Source organism: Chiloscyllium plagiosum, unplaced genomic scaffold, assembly GCF_037043375.1.
Source record: "Chiloscyllium plagiosum isolate Xiang-an unplaced genomic scaffold, Cpla_swu_hap1 HiC_scaffold_7, whole genome shotgun sequence".
NCBI lineage: Eukaryota > Metazoa > Chordata > Chondrichthyes > Orectolobiformes > Hemiscylliidae > Chiloscyllium > Chiloscyllium plagiosum.
In genome coordinates this window covers 95,280,626-95,306,630 of record NW_028270145.1, presented here as the reverse complement: position 1 = coordinate 95,306,630, position 26,005 = coordinate 95,280,626, and the positions used below count along the sequence as shown (strand labels likewise).

The 26,005-nt window shown below is 41.7% G+C and overlaps 1 protein-coding gene across 38 annotated transcripts in view; it reads left to right on the top strand.

Moving 5' to 3' along the window:
* The window catches only part of neb (nebulin), a 297,385-nt gene that overhangs the window by 34,063 nt on the left and 237,317 nt on the right, over positions 1-26,005 (top strand). For all 38 annotated transcript variants that reach the window (XM_087989288.1, XM_087989277.1, XM_087989285.1 and 35 more), the window contains 10 exons: positions 3,076-3,177; positions 3,267-3,374; positions 3,475-3,579; positions 9,147-9,245; positions 9,772-9,876; positions 13,712-13,819; positions 17,330-17,443; positions 22,097-22,294; positions 22,493-22,600; positions 22,857-22,955. In XM_087989288.1, coding sequence (XP_087845414.1) covers positions 3,076-3,177; positions 3,267-3,374; positions 3,475-3,579; positions 9,147-9,245; positions 9,772-9,876; positions 13,712-13,819; positions 17,330-17,443; positions 22,097-22,294; positions 22,493-22,600; positions 22,857-22,955 — 1,146 coding nt within the window. The remainder of the gene's footprint in view (positions 1-3,075; positions 3,178-3,266; positions 3,375-3,474; positions 3,580-9,146; positions 9,246-9,771; positions 9,877-13,711; positions 13,820-17,329; positions 17,444-22,096; positions 22,295-22,492; positions 22,601-22,856; positions 22,956-26,005) is intronic.

The following is a 26,005-nucleotide window of genomic DNA, read 5'->3' as shown; positions in this document are numbered from 1 at the left end:
CCACTGCGCATTGGTGATGGAGAGAGTGGATGCTTGTAGATATGGTGCCAATCAAAAATGCTGCTTGGTCCAGGATGGTGCCAAGCTTCTTGAGTGTTGCTAGAACTGCACCATCCAGGCAAATGGGAAGTATTCCATCACACTCCTGATCTGTGCCTTGTAGATGGTGGACAGGTTTTGGTGAGTCAGGAGATGAGTCATTCACTACTGTAATCCTAGCATCTAGCCTGCTTTTATAGTCACTGTGTTTATGTGGTGAGTCCAGTTCAGTTTCTGGTCAATGGTAACCCCCAGGATATTGGTAGTAGGGGCTTCAGTGATGACAACACCATTGAATGTCGAGGAACAGTGGTTAGTTTGATGGTCATAGCCTAGCATTTGTGTAGTGCAAATACTACTTGCTTCTTGTCAGCACAAGCCTGAATATTGTCCAGATCTTGATGTACTTCATCAAGGATTGCTTCAGTATCTGAGGAGTCACGAATGGCGCTGAACATTGTGCCATTGTAAGCGAACGTCCCACTTCTGATCTTATGCTAGAAGGAAGGTCATGGAATGAACAGCTGAAGATGGGTAGGCCTAGGACACTATCTTTAGGAACTCCTGCAGAGATGTCCTGGAGCTGAGATGACTGACCACCGACAACCATGACCATCTTCCTATGTGTCAGGTATGACTCAGCAGTGGAGAGTTTGCTCCCTATTACCCACTGATTCCAGTTTTGCTAAGGCTCCTTGATATCATACTTGGTCAAATGCAGCCTTGATGTTATGGGCTGTCATCCTTGCCTCACCTCTGGAATTCAACTCTTTTGTTCATGTTTGAACCAAGGCTGTACTAACATCAGGAGTTGAGTGCTCCTGGCGGAACTGAAACTGGGTGTCACTGAGCAGATTATTGCTGATCAGGTGTTGCGTGATAGCACTGTTGATGACACCTTCCATCATTTTACTGATGATTGAGAGAAGGCTGATGGGGTGGTATTTGGTTGGGTTGGATTTGTCCTGCTTTTTATGTATAGGATATATCTGGACAATTTTCCACATTGTCAGGAAGATATCAGTGATGTAACTGTACTGTAAGAGCTTGGCTAGGGGAATGTCAAATTCTGAAGCACCAATCTTCAGTACTATTGCCAGAATGTTGTCAGGGCCTGCAGTCTTTCCAGTATCCAGTGCCTTCATTTCTTGATATAACATAGAATGAAGTGAATTGGCTGGAGACTGGTATCTGTGATGCTTGGGACCACTGGAGGAGCCCGAGATGGATCATCCGCGCAGCACTTCTGACTGAATATTGTTGTTAATGCTTCAACCTTACATTTTTCACTGTTGTGCTGTGCTCCTCCATCTTTGAGGATAGGGATATTTGTGGATCTTTCTCCTCCAGTGAGCTGTTTAATTGTCCATCACCATTCTCAAATCTGTTTATGCTGTATGGCATGCAAACAGTCCTGTTTGGTACTTTCACTAAGTTGACACCTCATTTTTATGTATGCGTCAAGCTGCTCATGGCATATCCTCCTGCATTCTCCATTAAACCAGGGTTGATCCCTTGGCTTGATGGTAATGGTTGAGTGGCAGATATGTTGGGCCATAAGGTTACTGATTTGTGCTGGAGTACAATTCTGCTTCTGTTGGTGGCCCACAGTACCTCATGGATGCCCAGTCTTGAGTTGCCTGATCTGTTTGAAGTCTATTCCGTTTAGCACAGTGATAGTGCCATGCAACACAATGGAGGTTATTCTCAATAGGAAGGGAGGATTTTGTCTCAACAAGGACTGTGCGGTGGTTGCTCTTACTGATAATGGAATGGTTAGCTGCATCTGCCGCTGTCAGATTGGAAAGGATGAGGTCAAGTATGTTTTTTTCCTCTTGTTGGTTCCCTCACCACCTGCTGCAGACCCAATTAGTAACTATGTCCCTTAGGACCCAACCAGCTCAATCAGTATTACGGTTTCCGAGACACTCTTGGTGGTGCGCATCGAAATCCCCCACCTAGAGTATATTTTGTACCCTTGCCATCCTCAGTGCTTCTTCCAAGTATTGTTCAACATGGGGGAGTATCAATTTGTCAGCTGAGTAAGGTAAGTACGTGATAATCAGCAGGAGTTTTCCTTGAACATGTTTAACCTGAAGCCATGAAACTTCATAGGGTCCAGGGTCAATGTTGAGGACTCCCAGGATAATTCCCTCTCAACTGTATACCACTGTGCAAATACCTCTGCTGGGTCTGTCTTGCTGGGGGACAGGACATATCCAGGGATGATGATGATGGTGTCTGGGACATTGTCTGTAAAATATGATTCTGTGAGTACGACTATATCAGACTAGTCTGTGAGACAGATCTCTCAATTTTGGCACTAGCCCCCAGTTGTTAGGACCTTGCAGGGTTGACAGGGCTTATTCTGCCCTCGTCTTTTCTGGTGCTGAGGTCAAGGCCAGGTAATACGTGTGGTTTCATTTCTTTGAGACTTTGTAGTGATTGATACAAATCAATTGCTTGCTAGTCCATTTCAGAGGGCAATTGAGAGTCAACTACATTGCTGTGGGTCTGGGGTCACATGTAGGCCAGACCAGGTAAGGACATTACAAACCAGATGGGTTTTCCGACAATGGAGAATGGTTTCAAGGTCGTTCGTAGATGCTTAATTTTTTTTCATTGAATTCAAATTCCACCATCTGCTATGTTGGGATTGAAACCTGGGTTCCCAGAACATAAGTTGAGTTTCTGGATTAATAGTCTTGCGGCAATTCCAAACAGCCATCGCATCCCCAGTCAAAAGCTTGGTGGTAAGAAGTATGGGGAGATAGAAAGGTTTATGGGGAGCATTCAGAAGGTGCATCTGAAACAGCTGAAGGATCTGCCATAATATTAAAGGTGGTGTTGGGTGCAGTTGATGAAGAAAGAACAAAGTGGGAGTCCAGACACACGTGGGAAGGCATGGTCACAGATATTGGTTGGGCTGATACATTGAGGAGTTTGAAGATGACAGCGAGCATTTTAATTTCTATTGAGTATCAAATAAGTAAATTCTACTTTGCAAACCTGTCACTCGTTGCTTTACTTTTGCAGAAGAAGTACAAGGATGATTACAAAAAGGCTCGCAAAAGTAGCATGAACTACTGTGAAACGCCAAAATTCAAAACTGACCAAACGCTGGCAAATCTCAGTGATGTAAGTACAGGAGTGGTCCACTAAACTAAGGGGTAAAGTACAGTATTTGAACTCAGCTGACATCGCTGCTCTGGATATTTCCATTGTAGGTCAAGTATAAACAGATTTATGAAGATAATATCAAGGGCCATTATGTTGGCAGTCATGAGGATCCATACATGATTCACTGTTTGAAAGTTGGAGCAATGAAGAGTGATGTAAGTAAACAAAATTTAGTTTGGGAACAACCAGTAAATTGATTATGGCCTATCATGTTACCTCTGCCAATAAATAATACTATATTATCTTCTCCTGAAGAAAAATTATAAGGCCGACTATGAGATGGATAAAGGAAGCTGTTATTTCCCTCAAACTGTTACCCCAGAGTATGAAGCTATGAAGAATTCTTACCAGTGTAAAGATGTAAGTATCTAAAATGTGTATGATCATGAGCATCTCAATTCAACCACTTCATTCAGAATTCTCATTGTCTGTTCACAAAACCAGCTCCTAATGTTTCATTGAACTAACGTTTTTGAAGAACAGAAGAGTTAACATTTCATGTGATTCTAAGAGCCAAGTGAGAGGGACAGCTTTTCCTCACTGTAGATGAAGTTCAAAAAAGTTCAGGTGACTTTGCTTTCGAATAAGCAAAGGGTAGTGTGGGCAGCCTCAGTAATTCTTGTGGCCTGACAGCCAATTTCTTTTTCCAGGCAAATTCAAGAAATTTTGGAACAAGTTTAAAGGAAACTCTAAGCTTTAAGTCTTACACATTGTTAATGTTGTACCTTGGTTTCTCCAGTGTCATTTATCTTGGTTATTATTTCTGCTGACTGCCACAAAGGAAGGAGGATATTATAATTAAAGGCTTTCAAAAAGGAAAGACTTTTGATGGAGTGATGATTGGTCATATTAACTGTGGCAATAAGCATACAGTCAATGTCGGTAAAGCTCCTCAGCATTTCCTTGGACATGATCAATTTATTTAGCTCTTCTTTGCTATTGGTAGATCTGGAGTGAAAAGTTTGAGAATTTGTTGTTTAGAGATAAGTTCTAAGAATGCCGGAGATGATATTCCATAATAATAATGCTGTCTTGGAATATCGATTATAATCCATTTTTAGAAACTTCCAGGGGCTTGGTCAACATATGAATGTCATGTGACCTGTGGCAGCCATCTTGAAAATCAATGTGTCCTTTTCTTAAAAGACAACATGCAAGTTTAACTTAAAAAAAAGTGTAGTCATGTCTCCTAGGCATCATTGTATTTGTATGTGCATTTCCTAATGTTTTTCTTTACTGATTATGTTTCCTCTGGGAAGTCATAGACAATATGACATTTGATATTAAATTTCAGAAAATGTATCAATAAAGAACAGGAGAATGCATCAGCCTTCAACCTTGCTTTGCCAGTTAATAAGATCATGGTTGATCTTCAGTCTCAGCTATACATTCCCAAATTATCTCCTTGAACCCTGATTCCATTTGCATCAAATGTCTGATCAGAGAACTATTTTACTTACTCTGATTTGTAATGACAATTGGGAAGTACATACTGCCATCTCTCGCTTGTAGGGATAAAATTGTAGAATATTAAATTTGATAGGGCTCCACAAAAGACTTTGGCTCACTTAATTATAATTGGTGTTTGGATTGGAATTTTTTTAATTTGACCAGTATAAAATGGAATGGAACAACAGTTTTGACTTGAATAAACAAGTTAGATTTAGCAATAATCACAAAATCACCTGATTTTAATATTTGAAGTGTTAGACCCAGGCTCTTTGGACTTTGTTTAAATGCATTATTCTTTGTCTGTTTGATATTTCAGTTGTGTTTATTTTCTTATATCCTTTTGCACATTGAGAAGACAACTGTGCAAAATAAAATGTTAGATGCTTCAAAAATCACTGGTGGAAAGTAGGCTCACTTATATTGGTTCAAGCAAATGATTTAGTACAGAGAACATAGAACATTACAGCACAGTACTAGCCCTTTGGCCTTCAATGTTGTGCCAACCTGTGAAATCAGTCTGAAGCCCATCTAGCCTACACTATTCCTTTCTCATCCATATGCCGATCCAATGACCATTTAAATGCCCTTAAAGTTGGTGAGTCTACGACTGTTGCAGGCAGTGTGTTCCATGCCCCGACAACTCTGAATAAAGAAACTACCTACATCTGTACTAAATCTGTCACCTCTCAATTTAAAGCTATGTCCCCTTGTGCTAGCAATCGCCATCCAAGAAAAAAGGCTCTCTTTGTCCACCCAAGCTAATCCTCTGATTAAATCAATTAAATCACCTCTCACCCTTCTTCTCTCTGACGAAAACAGCCTCAAGACCTTCAGCATTTCCTCATAAGACCTTCCCTCCATATCAGGCAACATCCTAATAAATTTCCTCTGCACCCTTTCGAAAGCTTCCACATCCTTCCTACAATGCGGTGACCAGAACTATATGCAATACTCTAAGTAAGGCTGTACCAGAGTTTTGTTCAGCTGCAGCATGAATTCATAGATCTGAGACTCAATCCCTCTACCAATAAAAGCTAGCACACCATATGCCTTAACAACCCTATCAATCTGGCTGGCAACTTTCAAGGTTTGATGGAGCTGTACACTGAGATCCCTCTGCTCATCTACACTACCAAGGATCTTACCATTAGCCCAATACTCTGCATTCCTGTTACTCCTTCCAAAGTGAATCACCTCACACTTTTCCACATTAAACTCCATTTGTCACCTCTCAGCCCAGGTCTACACTTACTTATGTCCCTCTGTAACCTACAATATCCTTCGTCACTATACACAAACTCTACCGACCTGAGTGGCATCCGCAAATTTATGAACACATCCTTCGATGCCCTCATCCAGGTCAATTATAAAAATGACAAACAGCAGTGGCCCCAAAACAGATCCTTGCGTTACACCACTAGTAACTGAACTCCAAGATGAATATTTCCCATCAACTACCACCCTCTCTCTTCTTTCAGCTAGCCAATTTCTGATCCAAACTGCTAAATCACCCTCAACCCTATGTCTCCATATGTTGTGCAATAGCCTATGGTGGGAAACTTTATCAATTGCCTTACTGAAATCCATATACACCAAATCAACTGCTTTACCCTCATCCACCTGTTTAATCCCCTTCCCAAAGAACTCAGTAAGGTTTATGAGGCACAACCTCCCCTTCATAAAACATTGTTAACTATCCCTAATCAACTTATTCCTTTCTAGATGATTATAAATCATATCTCTTATAACCCTTTCCAACGCTTTACCCACAACTGAAGTAAGGCTCACTGATTTGTAATTACCAGTGTTGTCTCTATTCCCCTTCTTGAACAAGGGAACAACATTTGCCATCCTCCCTTGTGGCACTATTCCTGTAAACAACGACGACATAAAGATCAAAACCAAAGGCTCGGCAATCTCCTCCCTGGCTTCCCAGAGAATTCTAGGATAAATCCCATCCGGCCCAAGGAACTTAACTATTTTTACACTTTCCAGAATTGCTAACAACTCCTCCTTTGTGAATCTCAATCCCATCTAGTCTAGGAGCCTGTATATCAGTATTCTCCTTGATGACATTGTCTTTTTCTGGTGTGAATACTGATGAAAAGTATTCATTTAGTGCTTCCCCTATCTCCTCTGACTCCATGCACAACTTCCCACTACTATCCTGCTTAGTCCTAATCTTACTCTCATCATTCTTTTATTCCTGATATACCAACAGAAAGCTTTAGGGTTTTCCTTGATCCTGTCCGTCAATAACTTATCATGTCCCCTCCTGGCTCTTCTTAGCTCCCTCTTTAGGTCTTTCCTCGCTAACTTGTTACTCTAAAGTGCCTGAACTGAGCCATGATATCTCATCCTAACATAAGCCTTCTTCTTCCTCTTGACAAGAGTTTCAACTTTCTTAGTAAAGCATGGCTCCCGCACTCGACAACTTCCTACGTGCCTGACCGGTACATACTTATCAAAGATCTGCAATAGCTGTTCCTTGAATAAGCTCCACATTTCAATTGTACCCATCCCCTACAGTTTCCTTCCCCATCCTATGCATCCTAAATCCTGCCTAATTGCATCGTAATTGCCTTTTTCCCCCAGCTATAACTCCTGCCCTGTGGTATATACCTATCTCTTTCCATCATTAAAGCAAACATAACCGAATTATGGTCACTATCACCAAAGTGCTCACCTACCTCCAAATCTAACACCTGGCCAGGTTCATTAACCTGTACCAAATCTAATGCGGCCTCACCCATTGTTGGCCTGTCTACATACTGTTTCAGGAAACCCTCCTGCACACATTGGATAAAAACTGACCCAACTAAAGTACTTGAACTGTAGTATTCCCAATCGAAAGTGCGGTGCTGGAAAAGCACAGCAGGTCAGACAGCATCCAAGGAGCAGGAGAATCGATGTTTCAGGCATAAGCCCTTCCTGATGAAGGGCTTAAGCCAGAAACGTCGATTCTCCTGCTCCTTGGATGCTGCTTGACCTGTTGTGCTTTTCCAGCATCGCACGTTTTGACTCTGATCTCCAGCATCTGCAGTCCTCACTTTCTTTTAATATTCCCAGTCAATATTTGGAAAGTTAAAGTCCCCCATAACAACTACCCTGTCACTCTCGCTCCTACCGAGGATCATCTTTGCTATCCTTGCTGTACATCTCTGGAACTATTCAGAGGCCTCTAAAAAAAACTCACAACAGGATAACGTCTCCTTTCCTGTCTCTAACTTCAGCCCATATTACTTCAGTAGACGAGTCCTCAAACGTCCTTTCTGCTACCATAATACTGTCCTTGGCTAATAGTGCCAAACTACCCCCTCTTTTTCCATTTTCTCTGTTCTTACTGAAACATATAAATCCCGGACCTTCAATAACCATTCCTGCCCCTGCTCTACCCATGTCTCCAAAATGGCCACACCATTGAAATCCCAAGTGTCAACCCATGCTGCAAGTTCACCCACCTTATTTCAAATGCTCCTGGCATTGAAGTAGACACACTTTAAACCAACCTTTTGCTGGCCGATACCTTCTTGCAACCCTGAAACCTTATTTCTGACCTCACTACTCTCAATCGCCTATATACTCCAGCTACAATCCCCCTGCTGAATTAGTTTAAACCCACCCAAAGAGCATTCGTAAATTCATCCCCCAGGATATTGGTACCCCTCTGGTTCAGGTGAAGACCGTCTTATTTGTAGAGATCCCACCTACCCCAGAAAGAGCCCCAATTATCCAGGAATACTTTGATTATACAGAATTTACTTTGCAAAGTAAATACAATCCCATTTTTTAAGTGGAGGTTTTCCTTCCTTTAAAATTATATGTTATATTTTGCAGTTCTACAAAACATGCCTTAGTAAATCTATTCAACTAAACACAGCTCTTTTTAGTTATCCAAGGGGAACAGCCTCTAATTCTATTATGTGCTATAACAGATCCTTTGTGTGGAAAACAGCACCCAACTAGTGGGCAAAGTATAGACTGATATGGGAGATAACTTCATCTTCCAATATTCAGAAAAGCTTATTCTTAAAATAAAACAATTAGATTATTTTAGCAATTACAATAAAACATGATGCAATTAAATGTTTGAAACCTAGCTCAATTGGAAAATATATTTGATGTAATGGATAATTTGCTTGATTAGCACATCTCTCCATGTTGTATCTAACCTTATGAGTAGCTTCGTTATGAAAACCTAACCCAGCAGAATGTAGCCAAGTTTTCCTTGGCAAAGAGTGGTATTACCAAAATTTAATGGGAGCATTGGCAAAACTACATAGCTTTGGATCTCCTCATAACTGAGTCCATTGCTTAGTTTAAACAGAGAGATGGCCTCTGCCTAACCCCTCTTTAAAACAAAATAATTTATTGATTGGTATACCAATGTCCATCAATGAATTGGTGCTATCAGTTTGAACAGTATTTGTTCTAAACCATGTATAAACTGTTTTTGTTCCTTATTTTAATTACAGCAAGTCTATAAGATGCATCCTGATAAAATCAAGTTTACTCAAGTGGCTGATTCTCCAGTGATGTTGCAAGCACAGCTCAATGCTAAACAACTGAGTGACGTGAGTATCTATAAATGCGGCAACTTTCTCACAAGTGTTATTAGAGTTAAATACTTCTCCTGAGTTTGGTCTCGTACATTCTTACATATTTGACTTGAAATGTTCTATCAATTCTAAGACCTCTATATCTAAGCATTTGCACAATTTTGTGAGTATTGAAATTTGTACAGGCTCAAACACTTGCAAGTATATTATTATATTTTCCACTTCATCACTACAATTAGTGATCTGAAGTAAAAATATCATCCACAATTTCTTGTTTTAATTAAGAAAGGAAGGTTTACATTAATAAAGTTTCTTCCAAATATGTGTTGCATGTGGGAAGTATTCAGTATGAACCATCTGTTACCAGCAACTCATAAAGTCAACATTATAGGTTATGTTGGCCAGCCACAAACAAGTTTATATTTGCAGTCAATGCTTTTCAAATATTATGTGCTGTGGTCCAGTGCTGCATGAAGTATTTTCCACATTATTGACTCAATCATGTTTATCATCCTAAATTTCATTTTGTTATTTTCCACAGCTAAATTACAAAGCAGACTATGAGAAGAAGAAGTTCAAATGCACTATGCCTCCTGATAACCCCTTTTTCATCCAGTCAAGGGTGAATGCATACAACCTGAGTGATGTAAGTACTTTCAGGGCTTCAGATATTTTCTTTTATTCCAATTTTCATTCTCATTTTATTGTAAATGGAGATTTCTGACTATGGGTGGATCTTGGTTTACAATATGTCAAAAATGCCATTGTTTTTGCAAAATCCCTCTTTAAAATAATTAAAATGATTATAGTAGTTAAAGCTTGGAGGTGTGGGATGGTTGGAAGATTGCTGGATGAGAAGAAAGTTGTTGATCAGGTCCCATTTTGAACTGGACCCATTTATTCATTGACCTACTCTATGGGGAATCATTAATATCTGGATCACTTCAATGGGATGAAAATTGGGGAATTTTGGTAATGGTGGGCAATTTGAATCAGCTTATTCCTTCTGGGGATGCACATGCAAATCACATTCCTTGTGCCATCCATTTCAGGGAACACAGGAGACAGTCTGAGTAACCTGGGGAAGGAGAGTATGATAGCAAGCTTGGTTGACACTTTGTGACCAACTCCAGATAAGACATGTGGTCAAGAACCAAAATAGAAAGACAGATGGAAAGCAAGTGGATATGGTCCCATACATTGGGAAGTTAACTGGGGATTTTTACTGAGAAGGCCTATTGCAAAAATCACAGTAGCTATATCAAATCACAAGATGGGTGTTTCAGAATATGGCTTTGGTTTCACTATCATGCTACACACCCACCATTAGGTGTCTGCTGAGTGCTCATAGCGATGTATTTTATGCTTTCCCATCAGCAGATTTGAAAGTGGGGAAATAGATAACATATATGTTTGCTGTTTATGTGAGTTGAGCCCCTTAAGTTGCCATTAAATAGCCTCACCCCAGCCATGCAAGTATTTCTCCAGACTGTGGAGGGCCAATACAGGAAAGCCTACTGACATTTTAACTGTATGTTAGAGGATTATAATGGGAACCATGGGACCCAGGAAAATCCAGCCCTCTGTCTATAAGGTGTCTTTGAATCAATCTCATGCTTTGCTGTGGAATCTTCTGCTTTTAGTTGAATTCAAAATCATTTGACTAAAGGCTTGCTTTGTTGTCAAGGGGGAGTGATGAACTCATTCTAATTTTACATTGGCTTTAACACACATAGACTTGCAACCCAGCTATTTAGAATAGTTTACAATTGCCTGTAAGTGATGTTTGACTTGTATCCATGCTGACTGTGATCAAATTTATTGCTTTTTAAACATTGATATTACATTTGCATGGTACAAATACCTTTTCTGATTTGTCTACTGCAAATGTCTCCCTGGCCTCATCTGAAGGATTTCATTAGTTTTTCATCCCTTTAACTCATTAAGTAGATCTATGACACTGATTTCAATCTGTCCTGGATACAGTATATCCTACTAAAATTCAACTTATTCTTGATTTTTGCTGAGTAATTGTAGTAAAGTATTAATTTAATATTTTATCAGTTGAACCTTCAGTTCCTATGTCCCTTTCAAAACTGAATTGTAACTCCACCTCTAAAAATTCTTACTCTGTGAATGTTTCAGTGTCAGATTTAACATTCATCACTCTGCTGGCCTCTGGAGCCCTTTAGACAAATCTAATATCCTTCTTCGTCTATTATGGCTTAACTCCAGACACCTTGAGTTCATCTATTCCTTTTTCTTGTACTCTTTGTATGACTTTGTTGTAATATTAGATGTTAATTCCCCTTAAACTTTAATTTATATTTATTTTACTTCCATATTTGGTCTTATAGAGTTTAAAATATGTTCTATGTTTTCTTAACCAAGAAATCTTGCAGGAAAATTCCACAATTAAATTATTTGAATTAAGCTTCTGTGCTTTGAAATTTTCCATTGTAAAATCATATATTTTCTGGTTTGATGACCATACTCTGGACTTTTATTGTGTTATCGTTAATGGTACCCAAAATGTCCCCTGTTGACATTTTTTATCACTATCTGTTGGGACACATTTAGTTTCCATGCAAACTGAGAGTTCAAAAATGTGCACGTGAAGAATTTCAAATACCATCTTGAGTCTTGCTACTCATGGCAGATCACACACTGTAAAGCTACATATTGACATTTAAATTTTGAAATCATTAACAATTGTTGGACATTTAGGGCTAGGTTTCTTTTATTTGGTGTCGAAACTCTGATGTATGATTCATGTCTGGTTCCGATGTTGCACTCAGTCAGAAATAATTACCTGACACAATTTTGGAAGGAACAACCAGTTAGTGATTAGACGGTGAACTTGCCATCCAATTAAAGAGGTTCCAGTGATACTTAGCAGCTACACAGTCCCTCGTGGGAGCTGCTGATATTGGTCAGAGGAAAAGAAAGGGCACCTTGAACTTGAGGCATTCTTTGGGCACCTTTCAGATAAAAATATAAGCAGATGAGAAAAGGTCAGAGTTGGCAGATCATCCTCAGAAGGGGGAGGAGAAAGTGAGGTCTGCAGATGCTGGAGATCAGAGCTGGAAATGTGTTGCTGGAAAAGCGCAGCAGGTCAGACAGCATCCAGGGAACAGGAGAATCGACGTTTCGGGCATAAGCCCTTCTTCAGGAATGGGGAAAGTTTGTCCAGCAGGCTAAGATAAAAGGTAGGGAGGAGGGACTTGGGGGAGGGGCGTCGGAAATGTGATAGGTGGAAAGAGGTCAAGGTGAGGGTGATAGGTCAGACTGGGGTGGGGGCGGAGAGGTCGGGAAGAAGATCTCAGGTTAGGAAGGCGGTGCTGAATTTGATGGATTTGACTGAGACAGGGTGGGGGGAGGGGAAATGAGGAAACTGGTGAAATCCGAGTTCATCCCTTGTGGTTGGAGGGTTCCTAGCCGGAAGATGAGGCGTTCTTCCTCCAACCGTCGTTTTGTTGTGGTCTGACGATGGAGGAGTGCAAAGACCTGCATATCCTTGGTGGAGTGGGAGGGGGAATTGAAATGTTGAGCTACAGGGTGGTTGGGTTGGTTGGTCCGGGTGTCCCAGAGGTGTTACTTGCGGAGCGTTTCAGAGCAGGCTGGCTACTTGCGGAGCATTTCAGAGAACACCTCTGGGACACCCGGACCAACCAACCCAACCACCCTGTAGCTCAACATTTCAATTCCCCCTCCCACTCCACCAAGGATATGCAGGTCTTTGGACTCCTCCATCGTCAGACCACAACAAAACGACGGTTGGAGGAAGAACGCCTCATCTTCCGGCTAGGAACCCTCCAACCACAAGGGATGAACTCGGATTTCACCAGTTTCCTCATTTCCCCTCCCCCCACCCTGTCTCAGTCAAATCCATCAAATTCAGCACCGCCTTCCTAACCTGAGATCTTCTTCCCGACCTCTCCGCCCCCACCCCAGTCTGACCTATCACCCTCACCTTGACCTCTTTCCACCTATCACATTTCCGACACCCCTCCCCCAAGTCCCTCCTCCCTACCTTTTATCTTAGCCTGCTGGACAAACTTTCCCCATTCCTGAAGAAGGGCTTATGCCCGAAACGTCGATTCTCCTGTTCCCTGGATGCTGTCTGACCTGCTGCGCTTTTCCAGCAACACATTTCCAGCTCAGAAGGGGGAGGCCTTGCGTTGGGTGGACTGAGGCCTCAGCTGTGGACATCAAACACAGTATGGTGACTGAGGTGAGATCTAGCCCTGGGATTGCCCTAATATGCCTAATAATGGCCTCAATTGGCTACACATAAGTTGTAGGATGAGTAGATCCTGTGCCCTCTACCTGACCCTTTTGGAAAATGGTTTGGGATTGGAAAAATGCTGACAAAATGGTAGCTAAGGGATGGGAAATCCTGGTCATCCCCAATTCAATCTTCCCCCAACACACTTTGTAAGATTGGCTATTACATTTATTATTTGTTTCTTTCTTGCTAGAATTGTTACAACTATGACTGGAACAGAGAAAAAGCCAAACATTGCAACATCAGAGAGGATTCAATCCCTGTTGTTGCAGCAAAGGCACATGCAGAGATTGCAAGTGATGTAAGTAATCCTGGGTGATGTTTAACCTCAATATTTGGAGCCAAGTGGAAAATTCTTTGAAAAAGCAATCAACAAAGAGGTGCTGTCACAGGGCACCATGCTGACCACAAGAAGTTGAGGTTAATAGGTTAGATGCATTTCAGGATGAGCGAGATAAACAGACAGGGGAGAATGGGAATGAATGACCATACTGGTGGGGTTAAGTGAAACAGAGATGGAAGATTTCGTTCAAATCTATGAGATGAATGCTTTCTCTGTTTATTGGCTCTAAGGGACAAATCAGATTTTTGTAGGTTTGATTTGTAAAACTATGTGTTTGTAATAATTGCGGATTTTAATGTTCCACACATTGACTGGGACTGCCATAGTATTTAAGGTTTGGATGGTGAGGAATTTGTTAAATGTATTCAAGAAAATTACTTTATTAACATATAAGTGTTCCTACCAGGGAAGGAACAAAACTTGATCTTCTCTTGGGAAGTAAGACAGGGCAAGTAACTGACGTGTTAGTGGTCATAATTCTATTAGTTTTTAAATAGTTATGGAAAAGGATAAGCTTTCCATAAAAGTCAAAGTTCTTAATTGGTGTAAGGCAAATTTTAATAGTATGAGACAAGAACTTTCAAAAGTTGATTGGAGTAGACTGTTCACAGTAAAGTTAAAGGAACGACAGACAACAAGGAGACTTTCAAAAGTGTGATAATAAGAGTTCAGATGTATTTGTTCCTGTTAGAGTGAAAGGTAAGACTGGTAAGATTAGGGAATAATGGATGAATAAAGATATTGAGGTTCTAGTCAAGGATAAAAAAGAATCATATGTTAGATATAGACAGCTGAGATCAAATGAATCTCTTAAAGCGTATAAAAGACATAGGGTTATTCTTAAGAGGGAATTCAGAAAGGCAAAGAGGGATATGAGAGAGCCTTGGTAGATAAGGTTAAGCATAATCCAAAGAGCAAAAGAGCAACTGGAGAGAGAGTAGAACCTCTTAAAGATCAACTAGATTGTCATTGTGTTGAACCTCAACATGTGAGAAAGATATTAAATGAATACTTTTTGGTCAACTTTTACTGTAGAAAGAAATGGAGGCTAGAGAACTCAGAGAAATAAATATCAATGTTTTGAAAACTGTTCACTTTATAGAAGAGGAAGTGCTGGAATTTTTAGAAAACATAAAGGTGGATAAATCTCTGAGATATGACCTAGAGTATCCCAGGATGTTGTGAGAAGTTTGGGAGGAAATTGTGGCGTCTCAGGAGAAATATTTGTGTTATCTATAACCACAAGTGAGGACTGGAAGGTAGCTAATGTTGTGCCTTTATTTAAGAAAGTTTGTAAGGCGAAGCCTTGGAACTATAAACCTGTGAGTCTGACATCATTGGTGAAGAAGTTGGTGGAAGTGATTCTGAAAGATAGAAATCACATGCATTTGGAGAGGCAAGGACTGTTAGGGATAGCCAGATGGTTTTTATGTGAGGGAAATCATGTCTCACAAACTTGATTGTGTTTTTTGAGAAAGTGACCAAAAACTTGAGGACAGAGCGATAGATGTTGCTTAGTTGGACTTTACTAAAGCCTTTTATGAGGTTCAGCATGGTAGAATAATTGGTAAAGTTAGATCACATGGAATTGAGGGTGAGTTTACCAATTGGATACAAAATTGGCTTGATGGTAGGAGATAGAGGGTGGTGGCGCAGGGATTTTTTTGGACTGTAGACCTGTAGCCCGGGGAGTTCCACAAGGATTGGCACTGGGTCCTTTTTTTATTTGTCATTTATATAAATGATTTTGATGAGAATATAGATGGCATCGTTAGTAAGTTTGCAGATGAGACCAAAATCAGTGGCATAGTGGACAGTGAAGAAGATTATCTAAGATTACCAAAGAGATTTTGATAAATTAGGTAAGTGGCCTGAGGTGCAGCAAATGAAGTTTAATTTGGATAAATGTGAGGTATTGCATTTAAAACAAACAAGGCTTATACAGTTAATGGTGGAAACCTGGATAGTGTTGTAGAACAGAAAGACCTAGGGGTCCAGATAAATTTCAAAATATTATGTATGTCATAGGCAGACAGGATGGCTGAGAAGGCATTTAGTATGCTTGCCTTCATTGCTCAGACCTTTGAGTAAAGAACGTAGAACATAGAACAGTACAGCACAGTATAGGCCCTTCAGTCCTTGATGTTATGCGAGTGTTCTATCTTACTGTAAGATCAGACTAACCTACGTACCCTTCAGTGTACTGACTTCCATGTGCCATAGGAATTGGGATGTCATGTTGAAGTTATATGGAATGTTAGTGAGGCCTCTTCGGACTGTTGTATGCAGTTCTGGATGTCCTTAATAGGAAGAATATAATTAAAGTGATTTTAGAAAAGATTCAGAAAAGATTTACCAGGATGTTGTTGGGAATGGAGGGTTTGAGTTATAAAAATACTTTGGGACTTTTTTCACTGGAGTGTAGGAGGTTGAGGCATGACTTTGTAGGGGTTTATAAAATCATGAGGGGCATAGATAAGATGAATTGCAAATTATTTTCCTGAAGATGGGGTAAGTTCAAACCTAGGGTTTTTTTAAGGTGAGAGGAGAAAGATTTAAAAGAACCTGAGGGGCTACTTGTTTACACAGAATGGTTAGTGTGTGAAATGAACTGCTGGAGGAAGTAATGAATGTAGGCACAGTTACAACATTTAAAAGACATTTGGATAAGTACATGAATAGGACAGGTTTGGAGGGATATGGACCAAATGCAGGCAGAAAGGACTAGTTTAGGACTAGGGACATGGTTGTGGACTAGTTGGACTGAAGGGTCTGTTTCCATGCAGTATGACTCTATGACTCTCTGCTAGTTTTGCATTAGGTCATTTTTCATGGATGTGGGTTTGTTCACTGAGCTGGGAGGTTCATTTCCAAACGTTTTGTCACCCTACTAGGTAACATCTTCAGTGGGCCTCAGGCGAAGCAGTGTACGTGATTCCTGCTTTCTATTTATATGTTTGGGTTGGTGATGTTATTTCCTGGTTGGTGGTTCACCATAGGAAATAACATCACCAACCCAAAGAAACCCAAACATATAAATAGAAAGCAGGAATCATGTACGCTGCTTCGCATGAGGCCCACCTGAAAATGTTACCTAGTAGGATGATGAAACATCTGGAAATGAACCTCCCAGCTCAGCAAGCAAACCTACATCCAGAACCTCAACCTGAGCTGCAAATCCTCTCAAAACTCATCATTTTTCATGTATACAACCATTATGTGGGAAATGTACTTGTTCATTGAAGTTGGAAATGAGAGGCATCTTTAACACAGAAAAGAAAGAACTTTGTTTTGTGTTAAACTGTAAAATGTCTTCCCAGAATACTCTAATAATCTTGAAACTGATAATGGCTATTAAAATGGAATTAATGTTTGATTTCTTTTCAACTAATCTTCTCACTTGATACTCTTAAATAAAGTACCGAAATGAAATTCTCACCTTATTAACTCTCAGTGTCTACCTTTCAGGTCAAATATAAAAAAAACTATGAAAAGGCTCGTGGGAAGCATATCGGAGCTCGCTCAATAGAGGATGATCCTAAGATCTTACACTCTGTGCATGTGGCAAAGATGCAGAGTGAGGTGAGCAAAAACTCTGACTGGAAGGATTCAAATGTGGACTTTAAACAAGAAAATAGCATGAGAAGCAAAACATTAAAACAAATAAAATAGCGCACTATTCGACCATTTGGACAATCAAACCTGTTCTGCCATTCAGTAAGATCATAGCTGGTCTGCCTGTGTCTCAAATTCCACTTTCCCTTCTATTCATGATAACCTTTGATTCCCTTGCCCAACAAGAATCATCAACACCTCCGACTTAAAAATATCCAATGACCTCGCCTGTACTGCTTTCTGAGGCAGAGAATTCCAAAGCTGCACAACCCTTTGAGAGAAATTTAAATTCCTAACATTTCCATCTCAAATGAACAACTCTTAAGTTTAGTACAGTGCCACTTAGTTCTGCACTCATCCTAAAGAGAAAACATTCTTTTCACATCTATTTTGTCAGAACCATTCACTATCCTGTATTTTTTCCATTAAGACACTCCTTACTCTTAGAGTCATAGAGTTGTACAGCACAGAAACAGACCCTTTGGTTCAACATGCCAACCAGATATCTTAAATTAATCTAGTCCCATTTGCCAGCACTTGGCCCATATGCCTTTAAATCCTTCCTATTTATATACCCATCCAGATGCCTCTTGAATGTTGTAATTGTACCAGCTTCCACCATCTCCTCTGGCAGCTAAATTCATACATGTACCACCCTTTGCGTGAAAAAGTTACCCCTAAGTCACTTTTAAATCTTTTCTCTTCCCACCGTAAACCTATGCCCTCTAGTTTTGGACTCCTTCACCCTGAGAACAAGACCTTTACTATTCAACCTATCTATGCCCATCATGATTTTATAAACCTCGATAAGGTCACCCCTCAGCTTCTGACACTCCAGGGAAAACAGCCCCAGCCTATTCAGCCTCTCCCTATTGCTCAAACCTTCCAACTCTTGCAACATCCTTGTAAATCTTTTCTGATCCCTTTCAAGCTTCATAACTCCAGTGGAAACAAGCCCATCCTGTCCAACTTAACCTTTTGAGACATGTTGAAGGGTATTCAAGAAGAAGGGAAAGTTTGAGGAGATGATAGCTTTCAAGGACACTGGGGTCAACATGACATGCAAATGAAGGCTGATGGATTAATTATCCATGGTCCTTTTGCTGGCCTCCTTAGCCAAGCACCAAACTCACTGCACGCAAGGTGTGCTTTAATACTTTTGCAAGCGTTTGCACGTGGATACAATTTTGCTGTTGACTTACAACATAAAGCCTACCGACACCTTAAAGGCATGCCTCAACCAGAACTGCAAAGTTGAGAATGTCACATTAATCAAAACAGATTAATATCAAAAAAGTTATCCCTCTGGACAGTAAACTTAATACCAAAGTTTTTATTTCAGGTTGTAGTTGAATGAGCCCCAAATCTCCTCAATTCCCAGACCAGTTTGTCTATTTTCCTGTAACTCTGATTTCTATTTGACAGGTTGAGGTCAGGGACTGATAGCTTGGCACCAAAAGATGGTGCAAATGCATTTGGGTTTAACATTTCAAAAGCCAAATTCAGTTGTTGATATAATCAATCAGAAAAATGTGTTGCTGGAAAAGCGCAGCAGGTCAGGCAGCATTCAAGGAGAAGGAGAATCGACATTTCGGGCATAAAACCTTCTTCAGGAATGAGGAAGGTGTGCCAAGCAGGCTAAGATAAAAGGTAGGGAGGAGGAACTTGTGGGAGGGGCGTTGGGAATGCGATAGGTGGAAGGAGGTTAAGGTGAGGGTGATAGGCCGGAGAGGGGGTGGGGGCGGAGAGGTCGGGAAGAAGATCGCAGGTCAAGAAGGCGGTGCTGAGTCCAAGGGTTGGGACTGAGATAAGGAGGGGGTGAGCGGAAATGAGGAAGCAGGAAAAATCTGCATTCATCCCTTGTGTTTGGAGGGTTCCTAGGTGGAAGATGAGGTGCTCTTCCTCCAGGCGTCGTGTTGCCATGGTCTGGTGATGGAGGGAGGCCAAGGACCTGCATGTCCTTGGCGAAGTGGGAGGGGGAGTTAAAGTGTTCAGCCACGGGGCGGTTGGGTTGATTGGTGCGGGTGTCCCAGAAGTGTTCTCTGAAACGTTCCGCAAGTAGTTGGCCTGTCTCCCCAATGTAGAGGAGGCCACATTGGGTGCAGCAGATGCAGTAAATGATGTGTGTGGAGGTGCAGGTGAATTTGTGATGGATATGGAAGGATCCCTTGGGGCCTTGGAGGGAAGTGAGGGTGGGAGGAGGTGTAATCTAGGTAGCTGTGGGAATCGGTCGGTTTATAGTACACCTCCTCCCACCCTGCCCCCTGTAAAAATGCCATCCCATATTCCCAATTCCTTCACCTCCACCGCATCTGCTCCCAGGAGGACCAATTCCAATATCGAACAACCCAGATGGCCTCCTTCTTCAAAGACCGCAATTTCCCCTCAGACGTGGTTGATGAAGCTCTCCACCACATCTCCTCCACTTCCTGCTCCTCTGCCCTTGAGCCCTGCCCCTCCAATCGCCACAGGACAGAACCCCACTGGTCCTCACCTACCACCCCACCAACCTCCAGATACATCGTATCATCCTTCGTCATTTCCGCCACCTCCAAACAGACCCCAGCACCAAGGATATATTTCCCTCCCCTCCCCTATCAGCGTTCCGGAAAGACCACTCCCTCCGCGACTCCCTCGTCAGGTCTACACCCCCCACCAACCCAACCTCCACTCCCGGCACCTTCCCCTGCAACCGCAAGAAACACAAAACTTGCGCCCACACTTTCTCCCGTGGAGAGCATCGTCAACCACGTCTGAGGGGAAATTGCGGTCTTTGAAGAAGGAGGCCATCAGGGTTGTTTGGTATTGGAATTGGTCCTCCTGGGTGCAGATGCGGCGGAGGCGAAGGAATTGGGAATATGGGATGGCGTTTTTATAGGGGGCAGGATGGGAGGAGGTGTAACCTAAGTAGCTGTGGGAGTCGGTCGGTTTATAGTTTACTATAAACCGACCGACTCCCACAGCTACCTAGATTACACCTCCTCCCACCCTCACTTCCCTCCAAGGCCCCAAGGGATCCTTCCATATCTGTCACAAATTCACCTGCACCTCCACACACATCATTTACTGCATCTGCTGCACTCAATGTGGCCTCCTCTACATTGGGGAGACAGGCCACCTACTTGCGGAACGTTTCAGAGAACACTTCTGGGACACCCGCACCAACCAACCCAACCGCCCCGTGGTTGAACACTTTAACTCCCCCTCCCACTCCGCCAAGGACATGCAGGTCCTTGGCCTCCCTCCATCACCAGACCATGGCAACACGACGCCTGGAGGAAGAGCACCTCATCTTCCGCCTAGGAACCCTCCAAACACAAGGGATGAATGCAGATTTTTCCTGCTTCCTCATTTCCGCTCACCCCCTCCTTATCTCAGTCCCAACCCTTGGACTCAGCACCGCCTTCTTGACCTGCGATCTTCTTCCCGACCTCTCCGCTCCCACCCCCTCTCCGGCCTATCACCCTCACCTTAACCTCCTTCCACCTATCGCATTCCTAACGCTCCTCCCTACCTTTTATCTTAGCCTGCTTGGCACACCTTCCTCATTCCTGAAGAAGGTTTTATGCCCGAAACGTCGATTCTCCTGCTCCTTGGATGTTGCCTGACCTGCTGCACTTTTCCAGCAACACATTTTTCAGCTCTGATCTCCAGCATCTGCAGTCCTCACTTTCTCATAATCAATCAGAAGTAAATGGCACATCAGAGGCTGAGGGGTGACCTTGTAGAGGCTTATAAAATCAATAGGGGCATGCTTGGGAGCAATAGACAAGGTCTTTTCCCTGGGGTGGGTGAGTTCAGAGCTAGAGGGCGTAGGTTTAGGGTGAGAGGGGAAAGATATAAAAGGGACCTAAGGGGCAACCTTTTCATTCAGAGGGCGGTGCATGTATAGAATGAGCTGCCAGAGAAGTGGTAGAGGCTGGTACAGTTGCAGCATTTAAAAGGCATCTGTTTGGATAAATGAATAAGAATGCCATTCAGGGGTATGGGCCATGTGCTGGCAAATGGGATTAGATTAGGCTAGGATATCTGTTCGGCATGGACGAATTGGTCTGAAGGGTTTGTTTCCGTGCTGTATATCTCTGACTCTATGACTCTAAGTAATGCTCATCACCTTTCAGAGATCAATTGGGCCTCCTTTGAAAGCTGTCTGGACCGTATTTATATGTTCAGAGTCCCAAGTAGCAAGATAGAAATCATCGCTTCAACAAGCAGCTAATACAGTTTTATTTAAAACTCACAATGTATTAGCTCATGTAAAATTCATATGACAGTTAAATTGACAATTTATGATTTGACCTGAGGTGGGTTCTGCTCCTGTCAAGAAAGGTGCATGGCTGCTTTCAGATCAGCTTTAGCAGAATAGACAGCATCAGAAAGATTTGACAGTCTTACTTTTGTATTGTATATCTAATACACTCAAATCTTAATTGTGGCTGAAGACAGCAAGCTGAACTCACCTCAAGACCTTTCGTAAGGTGCTGCATTATTGTCAGATCTTATCCCCATCTCTCTCAACTCCCTGTTTTGGTCAAGTGCAATCTGCCAATTGTGTCATGCTTTGAGAATGTGAGGCGGTCTGAAAAGCACAAAATTTACCTGTTTATTCTCTCATTTCAGCGTGCTTATAAAAAGGACTATGAAGACACAAAGACTAAGTATCATTCTCCACTTGATATGATCAATGTCTCCCAGGCCAAAAAGGCTCAGGAAATTGCCAGCAACTCATTCTATAAGCAACCAATAAGTCATTATTGTATGCCTCCTGACAGTTTGCCTCTGAATTTGGCTAAGAAATCCTACAGTTTGCAGAGCGATGTAAGTATTTGGTTTAGTTGTTTAATTTAATTCACTTTGTTATTATTTGGGCTCAAGCTGTTTCTTCCCTGTATTATTGGACTCACAGGTTCAAATTAGATATCCAAAGCCCTGCTGGGACCTGAATAACAATGTATTGATTATTGATAAGATTGATTATTAGTAAGTAATGTTCCTCTCTGTGTATTTGCTTAACAGAACGAGTATAAAGCTGATTATAATAACTGGCAAAAAGGCATCGGTTGGGTTCCTTTTGGCTCCTTGGATGTTGAAAAGGCTAAGAGAGCTATGGATATCCTCAATGAGGTAGGTCACAATACTGGAGTATCTTTGCATTTGACTGTTCTGAAGCAGCAATTGAACACATTACATGAGCACAACAGTCATTCAGTAGGACTGTGAAAGGAAGAAATTCTCTCACTGTGGTGTAATAATGTATGTTGAGCTTAATAATACAAACACATCAAAGGATACATGTACCTGAATCTGATTTAACTATGAAGCATCTGATGGCGCTAAACAGAATGATACCTTAACAAGAACCTTTCTTTATCTATAACAGAGAAAGTACCGCCAGCCACCAGACACCATTAAATTCACTTCAATAGAAGATGCCCCAGAAACAGTCTTGGCAAAGGCTAACCAAGCACAGAGGAGTGATGTGAGTAGAGCACTTTGTAAATCTCTTCATCTCAGTTCTAAGGAGCAAAAAAATTTGAACCCTGGAGTACTTTGTAAAAATGGATAAAACTGCTTTGCCTCTCATTCTAAAACATGCTGAAATTAAATGCTTGATTAATGATTATTTCTCTGCAAGATATTTGTTCTTCTACCGGTATTCTTCACTCAAGGTTAACTTGCATGGAAACTCTAATTCAACAAGTAAGTTACGCTGTTAAAAATCAACTACGTGAAAGTGAGGACTGCAGATGCTGGAGATTAGAGTTGAGAGTGTGGTGCTGGAAAAGCACAGCAGGTCAGGCAGCGTCCGAAGAGCAGGAGAATTGACGTTTCAGGCAAAAATCCTTCATCAGCATTCAGAAAAAAAATTCTGATGTCAAAATTACTAGACATAACAACATAAGCTTATACGAAGTAGGAGCAGAATTAGCCATTCAGCCTCTTGAGCCTGCCCTGCCAGACAATGAGATCATCGTTCCATGACACTTCCATTTTCCCCCAACCATTGGCTCCCTTATCAATCAAGTTTCGGTCAAGCTTGGACTTGAATATAGTCTATGATCAATCCTCCACTGCTCACTTGGGAGTGAAATCTACTGACTAATGATCTTCTGAGGAAAAAAATCTTTCTTATCTCCAACTTCAGTGTGAGATTGTTTATTCTGCAAGTGTGCAATCCATTCTTGCATTTGTCAGTGACAGGAAACAACCTCTTACCCTGTTAAGCTCCCCAGAACCTTGCTTTTTTAATAAGACTACATCTCTTTTTCTAAACTTTAATGAGTATTGCTTAACAACTCAACATGCAATGAACCAGACTCTATAAAAGATCTTAAAGTAAAGGAAACCTTAGGAAGTAGCGACCATAATATGGTAGAGTTCAGTCTGGAGTTTGAAAGGGAGAAGGCAAAATCGGATGTAATGGTGTTACAGTTGAATAAAGGTAATTATGAGGGCATGAGAGAGGAACTGACTAAAATAGACTGGAAGCAGAGGCTAACCGGGAAGACAGTAGAGCAAAAATGGCAGGAGTTTGTAGGTATAATTGAGGACACTGTACAGAGGTTCATTCCCAAGAAAAGAAAGATTAACCGGGGAGGGATTAGACAACCTTGGCTGACAAAGGAAGTCAGGAAATGTATTAAAGAAAAAGAGAGATCCTATAAAGTGGCTAAGAACAGTGGGAAATCAGAAGATTGGGAAGGATACAAAAGCAAACAGAGGATAACAAAGAGTGTAATAAGAAATGAGAGGATCAAATATGAAGGTAGGCCAACCAGTAATATTAGAAATAATAGTAAAAGTTTCTTTCAGTACATAAGAAACAAACGACAGGCAAAAGTAGACATTGGGCCACTTCAAACTGATGCAGGAAGCCTAGTGATGGGAGATAAGGAAATAGCAGGAGAACTTAACAAGTACTTTGTGACAGTTTTCACAGTGGAAGACATGAGTAATATCCCAAAAATTAAAGGGTGTCACGGGGCAGAGTTGAGTATGGTTGCCATTACGAAAGAGATAGTGCTAGAAAAGTTAAAAAGTCTTAAAATTGATAAATCTCCTGGCCCCGATGGGATACACCCTAGAGTTCTGAGAGAGGTGGCTGAGGAAATAGCAGAGGCATTAGTTGAGATCTTTCAAGAGTCACTGGAGTCAGGAAAGGTCCCGGATGATTGGAAGATGGCTGTTGTAACCCCCTTGTTCAAGAAAGGATCAAGGCAAAAGATGGAAAATTATAGGCCAATCAGCTTAACCTCGGCTGTTGGTAAAATTCTAGAATCCATCATTAAGGATGAGGTTTCTAAATTCTTGGAAGAGCAGAGTCTGATTAGAACAAGTCAACATGTATTTAGTAAAGGGAGGTCATGCCTGACAAACCTGTTGGAATTTTTTGAAGAGGTAACAAGTAGGTTAGACCAGGGAAACCCAGTGGATGTGGTCTATCTAGATTTTCAAAAGGCCTTTGATAAGGTGCCACACGGGAGGCTGCTGAGCAAGGTGAGGGCCCATGGTGTTCGAGGTGAGCTGCTGGGATGGATTGAGGATTGGCTGTCTAACAGAAGGCAGAGAGTTGGGATAAAAGGTTCTTTTTCAGAATGGCAGCCGGTGACGAGCGGTGTCCCGCAGGGTTCGGTGCTGAGGCCACAGCTGTTCACATTATATATTAATGATTTGGATGAGGGAACCGGGGGCATTCTAGCGAAGTTTGCCGAAGATACGAAGTTAGGTGGACAGGCAGGTAGTACTGAGGAAGTGGGGAGGCTACAGAAGGATCTAGACAGGTTGGGAGAGTGGTCCAGGAAATGGCTGATGGAATTTAACGTGAGCAAGTGCGAGGTCTTGCACTTTGGCAAAAAGAATAAAAGCATAGACTACTTTCTAAATGGTGAGAAAATTAATAAAGCCAAAGCACAAAGGGATCTGGGAGTGCTAGTCGAGGATTCTCTAAAGGTAAACATGCAGGTTGAGTCCGTGATTAAGAAAGCCAATGCAATGTTGTCTCTTATCTCAAGAGGGTTGGAATATAAAAGCAGAGATGTACTACTAAGACTTTATAAAGCTCTGGTTAGGCCCCATTTGGAGTACTGTGTCCAGTTTTGGTCCCCACACCTTAGGAAGGACATACTGGCACTGGAACGTGTCCAGCGGAGATTCACACGGATGATCCCTGGAATGACAGGTCTAACATATGAGGAACGGCTGAGGATACTAGGATTGTATTCGTTGGAGTTTAGAAGATTAAGGGGAGACTTAATAGAGACGTACAAAATAATACATGGCTTGGAAAAGGTGGATGCTAGGAAATTGTTTCCGTTAGACGAGGAGACTAGGACCCGTGGACACAGCCTTAGAATTAGAGGGGGTCATTTCAGAACAGAAATGCGGAGACATTTCTTCAGCCAGAGAGTGGTGGGCCTGTGGAATTCATTGCCACGGAGTGCAGTGGAAGCCGGGACGCTAAATGTCTTCAAGGCCGAGGTTGATAGATTCTTGTTGTCTAGAGGAATTAAGGGCTACGGGGAGAACGCT